The following is a 10,254-nucleotide window of genomic DNA, read 5'->3' on the forward strand; positions in this document are numbered from 1 at the left end:
CAACGCCTCAGTAGGAGGAATCAGGTTCTGCGTGGGACTTCAGGCAGCGTGTGGGGGGAACAATAGCTGCGCACCAAGAACGCACAATACCGTTAAACGGTGCTTGAAGTACAGCCACCCCCTCAAATAATTCTGGGCGCTGTAGTTTGTTAAGCACTGCTGGGAATTGTAACTCTGTGAGGGAGAAACTACAGCGCCCATAATTCTTTGAGGGAAACAATGAGCGCCGAATGAGCTTTGAAGGTGTAGCTGTGTCCACAGCTCTCCATCGCTGCGTTTTCTGAATTCTCAGTTTGGGGTCATTAAGGAAATCAGCCCTGAGTGCTCACTGGAAGGACAGATCGTGAAGCTGAGGCTCCAATACTTTAGCCACCTCATGAGAAGAGAGGAATCCCTGGAAAAGACCCTGATGTTGGGAAAGATGGAGGGCACAAGGAGAAGGGGATGACAGAGGACGAGATGGTTGGACAGTGTTCTCGAAGCTACCAACATGAGTTTGACCAAACTGTGGGAGGCAGTGGAAGACAGGAGTGCCTGGCGTGCTCTGGTCCATGGGGTCACGAAGAGTCGGACACGACTAAATGACTAAACAACAACAACAAGCACCCTCAGGGAAACCTTTCTCAGTTTCTCCGTCTGCAAAATGGAACACCAACCGCATCACGAGGAGGAGCAATGGCATACAAAGGCAGGGCATGCAAAAATAAATGCTGACTACCACAGCTGATTATCCTTAATGTCATGGCAGTACTCCCAACAGGTACTGTATACAGGATATAAAAGGCTACCAGAAAAGCCCACTGCAGCAGACGTCTGACTCAATGTTAAAATGAACAAGAGGGGGTCAGATCGGGAGGCAGCGGAAAAAAGCATCAAGACAGGGAAACCCCAGGCTAGTCCAGGCTTTGCTCAAGATCCAGAATTGGCTCCAGGGTCCTGAAGTTAGAAGCAACAGATATTATTCCGTGACAGTAATATAATGTAAATTTACACACACACATATATGTATATATGTTGGCACTTTGGCACCAGAGGCAACTGATAAGGAGATAAACTGCTCTGTTCACTGTGGCAGGGTAGAACAGGGATGTCAACTTGAATAAAATATTGAGGGTGGGGGACACACACAGGTAAGCTCCGCCTGCAGAACTGATCACATGACATGGCGCATGTGTACCATTTGAACGGCAACACCCATCAACTTTGGAGAGGCGACCCCCTCAAATATTTTATTGGGGGGGGGTGGTGACCAAAGGCTCCTCGGCCCCTAGGATTTGGCTCCTATGGGGCAGAAGGAGAGCTTTAGGCCCAACTGAAGGTGGATATTTCGCCCCATAGGAGCCAACTCCTAAGGGCTGTGGGGGCTTCTGTTCCCCCCACAATAAAACATTTGAGGGGGCTGACCCCCACAAAGTTGATGGGCATTGCCATTCAAATAGTGTCATGCGGTTGCCTATGCTTACCTGGGGGGGTCCCACAATATTTTATTCAAGTTGGCACCCCTGTTTGCCCAGGCTGGCGCTGTGACCTTTCAGCCTGGCTCAAGTGCCAAAGTTACAGAAGGAGGGCCAAAGGAAGGACGCAGAAAAGTGAGAAAGATGCACCCGAAAGAAAAGTCAGGGTGGGCAGGGGCTTCGCCTCAGGTGTCTGCTTGGGCGGCCGGAGCTTACCTGCTGCTGGGAGTTAAAGTCTGTCAGGTTGGTGTTGTAATTCCAGCTGGCGGAGACGCTCTCGAAGAAGACCGTCTCGCCGGTGCTGTTGTAGTCCTGGGCGAACTGCACGGCTCCCTCCTCGGTGTGGTTGTATTCTCCGGGCATGAGGGGCTCCTCCAGGGCGAGCGCCCCTCCGCCGCCGCCGAGGAAGAGCAGCAGCAGCAGGAAGGTGGTGACAGGAGGCATCTCGGCGCCAGACGAGGCCGTCCCCGCCAAGAGCGCCGGCTTATAAAGCTGCCGCCGGCTCCCCGGAGACCCTGCCCACGGCCGCGCCTGCCTCGCTCCTCGGAGCAGATAAGCGCCCAGGCTGCCCTCGGGGGCTCGCCGCCGCTGCCCGCTCGCCCGCCGCAAGGGTGGCCCCTCGCCTTGCCAAAGTCCGCTCCGGCGCCTCGCCGCCGTCACGGGCAAAACAAACGCGCGCCCAGGCGAAGAGGGCGCGCGAGAGAGAGCGCGAGGCGCGGAGAGCTGGAGGAGAAGCTTGGGCGCCCGTCCTCAGGAATGGCCGGGAGATGGGAAGTCGGCGGGGTGGGGTGGGAGTCCGGAGGAAGAGAAGGGACTTCAGGGCGGGAAGAGGCGCCTCGAAGAGCCCGCTGCTCTCCGGCCGGAGGAGAGCGGCGGCGAGCCGGACGCAGCTCGCCTGCTCTCCTCAGAGGAAAGCATTCCAGTGGAGGGAGCGAGCGAGCGAGCGAGCGCTGCCTTCCTCGCCTTGCCAAATTGGCCTCCAAGTCGCTGCCAGGTCTGGGCTCCGGCCTCTCGCCCGCGCTCGGGGTTTCCCTCGCGGCACCGCGAGACCCCGCTCCTGGGGGGCGACGCCAGAGGGCGGGAAATTCACACACACACCAAAACATCCTGAGGCAAGGCAGGCACCAAAGGAGCAACGGGGGAGAGGCGCTTTCTCCTCAGAAAGCCACAAGGGTCCAGGGACAGGAAGGAGTGAGGTGAGGGACCCTTGCCTCCCCCCTCCGGCACCGCATGGAATCGTCCACTGATTGGGTCAGAGGGGGAAAAGGTGATGTGGGGAACCTGTGTGGCCCCTCCAGGTGTTGCCCCAGAACGACTGCCAGCACCAGCACTGGCCATGTTGGCTGGGACCAGGGCTTCTTTTGTGACAGGATCCAGTACCAGCACCTCTTCCCCACCTCCTGCCCGTGGCAGCCATTTTGTGGTGGTCCCCATGGCACTTGAGTACCAGGACTTTAAGCGATGGCTGAGGCCAGGGGTGCCAACTTGAATGAGATATTGGAAGAGGGAGGTAAGTCCCACCCCACATAATTGATCGCAAGACATGGTGCATGGACACCATTTGAATGGCAGTGTCTGTTAACTGGGGGGGGGGGGTGCTCAAATATTTTATGGAGGGGGGAAAGGGACCTCAGCTCCTAGGAGTTGGGCTCCTATGACTGAGGCTGAAGAGAATTCTGGTCCAGTAACATCCAGAAGGCCACAGGTTTTCCCAACCTTGCTGGAAGGAAGTGTGGTCACCATGTGTGCACCTCAACATTGTCGGTGCCTCAGCTACCTGTCTCTCACAATCATTTCCCCTTCACCTCTCTGAGAGAGCATTTTCCTCCCTCCAGGGTTTCCTCAGAGGCACCGTTGCATATTCAAGAACCAGGGGTTTCTTATCCATAGAGGCTAGTGGCGCTAGGCGCCGGGGCGCCAAGTTCTGGAGGGCACCAGGGAAGAGGCGCCTCCCGGCATCAGCTCACTGCCCTCACCCGCCTCTGCCATGCTGCACCAAAGCAGCGCCACACCCAGAGCCTCCGTCTGCCATGGCCACCGTGGCATGAAGTGGCCAGCTGAGCCGGGAGGCACTGAGTCTGGCCTCAGCCTCTGCCTCTTCCCTGCCAGAGGAGCCGCCCTCCAGCTGCTGCCCGCCTCCTCCAGGCCCGCCGGCAGCGTCGTCCTCCCTAAAAAACTCTGGGAAAGGGGGGGGCGACAGAGGGAGCTTTGCACCGCGGCACCGGATATGCTTAATATGGCCCTGTCAAGAACCTGAAAAAAGCCCTCCTGGATCAAGCAAAGAACCATCTCATCTAGCATTCTGTTCTGACTGTGGCCAACCAGATGAAGATGATAATTTTATTATTTGTACCCTAACCATCCGACTGGGTTGCCACAGCCGCTCTAGGTGGCTCCCAACAAAATATTGGAAACCAATGCTCCCGAGAAGCTCACAATCAGGACAAGAACATAACGACCCTCTCCCGCTTATGTTCCTCAGTGACTGGAAGCTACTGCTTCTAACGCTATAGGTGATATAGCCATCTTCAGTAGTAGTCACTGAAAACCTCACCTTTGCAAGCTGTCCAAATATGGTTTGGGGTGGCTTTGTTCAAACACAGTTCCCAAAAGGTGCCTGGTGTGCATAACAGGTGCATCAACTGGGGCCGCACATGATGGGTGCCCGGTGCATGCGTATCATGCCACACTGTCATGACATCACTGCAACACAATGTTCTGATGTCACGGCACCACACCATGACACGCGACGCGCTTGCATGCTCCGGTGCTGTGGTGGCGGCTGGGCTAGGGCCTGCACCTCTGCTGTGGGGCCTCTGTTGAAGTACATCCATGGCTGCAGCAGGCCTCAACAGAGGCCCCACGGTGGAGGCGCAGGCTCTGGGCCAGTTGCCACCGCGGTGCCAGAGCACCAGAGGTAAGGCGGTAGGCACCACCGGCTTGCAGAGCACGGTGGGCAGTGCATGGCTTTTTCTTCCAGCCGGAACTCACCAAAATTCAGTTCTGGCACTTCTCATTGCCATTATAACAAGAACAACAACAACAACAATCTTTATTACGGTCCAGAGACCAACAAAACATTACAAATCAATACAAAGTTCATACAGCCTCAGGTAAAGGTAAAGGTACCCCTGCCCGTACGGGCCAGTCTTGACAGACTCTGGGGTTGTGCGCCCATCTCACTCAAGAGGCCAGGGGCCAGCGCTGTCCGCAGACACTTCCGGGTCACGTGGCCAGCGTGACAAAGCTGCATCTGGCGAGCCAGCGCAGCACACGGAAACGCCGTTTACCTTCCCGCCAGTAAGCGGTCCCTATTTATCTACTTGCACCCGGGGGTGCTTTCGAACTGCTAGGTTGGCAGGTGCTGGGACCGAACAACGGGAGCGCACCCCGCCGCGGGGATAAGAACCGCCGACCATGCGATCGGCAAGCCCTAGGCGCTGAGGCTTTTACCCACAGCGTCACCCGCGTCCCATCCTCATACAGCCTACCTCCAGGTTAATCAAGCACTTTGTTTGGAATATACCGCTCATTTGTTCTTGCAACCACCGATAAAAACTTTGCCACTGCCAACGTTCTAGCTTTTGTCCGGTCTTCCAGTAGGAACCTGACATAGTGAGCCTCTGACTTTCCCGGGAGAGGCACCAGCAAGGGTAGTATCAGTTCAGCCCTGGCCTGCTCATACTTCGCACAATGTAACAAAATATGATTTATGGAATCGATGTCTTGAGCACACGAGCAAAGTCTGTCCTGGTAGGGAACTCCTCTCACATTGCCATTATAAGAGAACAAGGGAGACGTTCGTTGGAGCTCTGACACCTTTTTCTAGAAAAATAAGGTAAAGGGACCCCTGACCATTAGGTCCAGTTGTGACTGACTCTGGGGTTGCGGCGCTCATCTTGCTTTGCTGGCCGAGAGAGCCGGCGTACAGCTTCCGGGTCATGTGGCCAGCATGACTAAGCCGCTTCTGGCGAACCAGAGCAGCGCACGGAAACGCCGTTTACCTTCCTGCCGGAGCGGTACCTATTTATCTACTTGCACTTTGACGTGCTTTCGGACTGCTAGGTTGGCAGGAGCAGGGACCGAGCAATGAGAGCTCACTCCGTCGCAGGGATTCGAACCACTGACCTCCTGATCGGCAAGTCCTAGGCTCTGTGGTTTAACCCACAGTGCCACCCGCGTCCCTTCTAGAAAAATAGAACTGGCTTAAAAAGAAATGAGAGAGGGGAACCACGTGCCAAAAGAGAAAGAAAAAATTAATGTCTTGCCAAGGATGTCAGACCATGATAATGGAAAAGATGAGTGTCCATTGCGAAGCACGAAGCTCGTACCAAACTATGCACCACTGAGGCCAATTCCTGGGGGTCCGAGCACACAATTTTTTTTTGCTGTGGCTGCCTTGCCTCTGTCACTGCCACCTCCACCCGCTGCCACCTGCTGCCTGCTGGATGGAGCCAGGTTCTCAATAAAGGAGATGACAATAAATCCAAACCATCTTTCAGTCTCAAAGCTGCAACAAGAGGCATCCCAAGGCTGATTCCTACTTAAGAGGAAGAACTATGGACCAGGAAGGGAGGTGTAGCCAGATTGTTTAGTTGCTGCTAATATAACAGCCTCCATAGATTGGCTCCTAGTCCTACAAATTTCTGGACAGCTCTTCTCCTGCACATAAAACCCTCAGACTGTTGGACAGCTCCCTCGCTTAGCTGGATTATGACACATTCCTAATATTTGGGGACACAAATGCTTCTTAATGTGACAATTGTCCCATTAAATACTATCTGAACTAGGATGAAGCGCCCTTCTGGATCTCCTATGGAGTCTAACACTATGCAGTCTAGGTCTTGATTATTATTGTTCCCATTCTTTTCGTTTTTGTGTTGGGTAAAGCAGTGTACACTTTGCCTTTGAAATCATGGGTTCTAGAACAATGGTTCTCAATGGTTTTTCACCCTGAAAATTGGTGTGGGAGTCTTGGTGGGCAGCTTAATAAACATAATTTTTTGTTTTGGAAATCAAAGTACACACACAGCCTGTGTTTTAACATCATTATAAAAATTATGGATCCTAGCCCTGTTCAGTAATTTCATATGGGTCAAAAATGTCTTAAACTCCATCATATATATATATATAGAGAGAGAGAGAGAGAGAGAGTGTGTGTGTGTGTGTGTGTGTGTGTGTGTGTGTGTGTGTAGGATTGCATACAGATATTCTTGACTATTCTGCAAACTCTCCATGGACCTCTCATGAATGGAGTGTGGACAACCAGTGGTCCATAGGCACAGTATGAGAACCTCTGATGCAGAAGATGGATGTCCCTTCCCCTAATTGTGTCTCCTGAAAGAAAGGCACTCCTGGTTTTTCCCATTTCAGCAGTCTGCCACTTTTTCTTCAAATTATAAAGTCCTTTAAAACTGATTGTGATAAATGCTCTTTTAATGTCCACTTAATCAATCAATAAATTCTGGACCACCATCCCTCGCATACAGTTTAGGCGGGTGTCCTTGATGAAAGTGATGAGGAATTCTAAGGGAGGCAATTGAGTTTAATTACCTTCTTCTGGCAAGAAGGTATCCCTATGTTCCAAAGAATTAATCAGTCAACTGGAAAACAAAAGAAAATTCAAAGTATAAAATACACCAGTCCCAGCCGCAGTGAAACCAATTATTATTATTTAAATGGCAAGCTAAGAATGATCAATCGTAGCACATCCAAGAGCACTGATAACATTCAGATATTTTACCTCCAGTTCAGTGTATTGTATTAATAAAGTGTATTGGTCCCGTCAAGAAAGATACTCAAAAGAGTCTCTAAAGATGAATCAGGAAACCATCTCACAAGATGGTTAATAAAAACAAGGAACATTTTATCACATGTGGTGGGAATGTAAAAAGGTGAAAAGCTCCTGGGAGATGATATATAATGAGATGAAAAAAATGTTGAAATATACATTTATAAAGAAACCAGAAGCATTTTTACTGGGCATTGTAGGGAGTGATATAAACAGAAAGGAATGTAAGCTCTTTCTATATGCAACAACTGCAGCAAGAATATTATTGGCCCAAAAATGGAAGCAAGAAGAATTACTGACGAAAGAAGAATGGAGGATGAAATTAATGGACTATGCAGAACTGGATAAACTAACAGGAAGGATTCGAAATCGGCGGGACCAGAAATCCACAGAAAACTGGAGTACATTTACGGATTATTTGAAAAGTATTTGTGAAGATCAGACGACGTTTGTAGGTTTGCAAGAAGTTTTGTGAGGAGTATTATTGGAATTATTGCAAAAATGGATAAGGGGGAGGATGATTAGTTAAGATATTTAAAAGTAATATAAATTTAAGAAATGCATAAGAAGTGGTTAAAACGGTGCTGATAGAAGTCCAAAATGATTGTATAAATGACAAAGTTTTGTGGTACATATTATAACTTATATGTTAAAATTAATAAAAAATATTATAAAAAAACCAAGATGGTTAATAAAAACAAGGATGAAATAACACATGGGAAGCCATTTCAGCCTCTGAGTGGTTGTACCAGCAGCATTTATGTTTAAGGGAACTCTAGCAAATCTGCTATCGAAAATCTTTGAAGGTAAAGCATTTAACCAGAGTGAGGAAAATAGCTCTTCTGTATTTGGTTATTGTTTAAAATGTTAAATATAGTTTGCAGTTATTGAAAGCAGAACAGGTCAGGGCCAATGACTGCACATAGTCCACTGACTAGTGCATGCCACTCTTGAACATCTATGTCTCTTGTTCTCTGCTTAACCATAGATTTGGCCTGCACTAGTTCCAGTGACATCAGAAAAGAATGAATCTATTGATTCATTCTCCTACATCAGGACAAAATAGTCAACCAGCACCTGATTTGCCAAGAGGAGAAGCGCAGAGGGGAAGATTTGAAGCCATAAAAAAAGTTTTTTTGAGTTTTATTTAATTCACCGGAAAAGAACAAACCGAGGAATGCAAGAAATGAAATTTGACAAAAGGACACACAGTTCCACTGAGTCATACAGACAACTGTAGATAATGGTTAAAAATTCAGGATTATGTAATATTATTATCAAATTTGCCAAACAACCCCAATTGCTGCTGTTCCATGGCTCTGTAAGCTGTTATTAGAAATAGACGTAATAACATTTCATCAGGTAATGTAAAATTTGAAGCCAATAATGAATATAATATATCTATGCCAAACTAATGAGCTAAGATGAGCTCATAAATTAAAAGTAGTACCAGAAAGACTGTGTATGCCCAAAAGAGCTCTAAAAAAATGTTCCAAACAAAACCAGTCACAACTTTTGCAATGCATACTGAAATCACTGCTGGGACAAGTTGACTTCTTTTTATGAATAAAAATAAAAGCAATGCTCTTACCGTATGCACTATGACGACTTTGTTCATTTATCCTGCATGTTCCAGATAGGTAGACTCACGAAAGCAAATCCTGATATTCTTAGAAGAATGGACTTGTTCTATTATATGGTCAGCCACAGTCCAGGATTACCATGGTATTTAAAAAAAATACCATGACCTTTGACTTATCATATTTAATAGCTGGAATTTCATTTCTACAATAATCTGCAAAATCAAATAAGACATTGTAGAAGACCCAAAGAGCTTTGCAAAATCAAAACAGCACTATATGCATATACTAAAATGTAAAGCTTTGGTGGTAATTAAAAGGGTGAGAAGATGCTGAACACAAATTTGAGGGGGTATCAGTTAAATAAAATAGGAGCAATGGTGCATACTTGCCCAAATTCAGAGATGGAAGACTACTCCCGAGAAATGACTGCTATTACTACAATATGCCTGGCCTGATGAGATTTGATATAAACCCTGGATCAAGAAAAACACTATCCATAGTAGTCTGATTCAACTTATTCCATAATCTCTCATGGGGGAGATCAAAGGATGATATTAAACACACACAAAACCCCTGTAAACAGCTTGCCTTTGATTTTGGAAGGTTGTCTTTTTAGTAGATGTGCTTCTTCAATATTAAACATGTACAGTGGTACCTCAGGTTACATACGCTTCAGGTTACATACACTTCAGGTTATACACTCCGCTAACCCAGAAATAGTGCTTCAGGTTAAGAACTTTGCTTCAGGATAAGAACAAAAATCGGGTTCCGACGGTGCGGCAGCAGCAGGAGGCCCCATTAGCTAAAGTGGTGCTTCAGGTTAAGAACAGTTTCAGGTTAAGTACTTAATTCGTTCCGGAGGTCTGTACTTAACCTATACAATTAACTAAAAGAGCACCACCACCACCACCCATATCTACCATCCCTGTTTCCCCCCCAAGCATGTAGTTAGAAACTTATGCACTCTTCTTCTTAATATCCCTGGATGGATATTAACATTTGAACATCTTTCCACCCTAAACTAATTTTTCAACTTCTTCTCTAACACCACCTCCTGGCAAGCTTAATATTTTTTGCAGCCACATGAGTAATCCAGAAGACACGCTCTAGTCCTACTGTTTTGCCATTTCTCAGTTAAAATAAAACATGAAGCTTCCCTTCCAAATCAAAAACAAGTCTGACCTTCAACCCTCCTCCAAGAAGACCTCTTGATCTGATACCTGCATTTTCTGAAAAACATTTTTTGTTCAGCTCCTCAGTTTGTTTAGCTCTGTTAGCTCCTGTAAGTGCTTCTATTTGTGTTCCATGTAGTTTTATTAATTCATTAGGTTTATCATCGTTGTTCTTATCAACAACCCTTATATTTCCTCCAAACTAGATTTTTGTTGATTAGTCGTGTCCGACTCTTCGTGACCCCATGGACCAG

General features: G+C 47.9%; 1 protein-coding gene across 1 annotated transcript in view; it reads right to left on the bottom strand.

The window, feature by feature from the left end:
- Positions 1 to 2,479, bottom strand: part of ACE (angiotensin I converting enzyme) — a 58,671-nt gene extending 56,192 nt beyond the window's left edge. The window contains exon 1 of the mRNA XM_028701577.2: positions 1,671 to 2,479. Coding sequence (XP_028557410.2) covers positions 1,671 to 1,898 — 228 coding nt within the window. The 5' untranslated portion in view covers positions 1,899 to 2,479. The remainder of the gene's footprint in view (positions 1 to 1,670) is intronic.
- Between the last annotated feature and the right edge of the window lie 7,775 nt (positions 2,480 to 10,254).

The sequence above is a fragment of the Podarcis muralis genome, chromosome 13 (assembly GCF_964188315.1).
Source record: "Podarcis muralis chromosome 13, rPodMur119.hap1.1, whole genome shotgun sequence".
Classification (NCBI taxonomy): Eukaryota; Metazoa; Chordata; class Lepidosauria; order Squamata; family Lacertidae; genus Podarcis; species Podarcis muralis.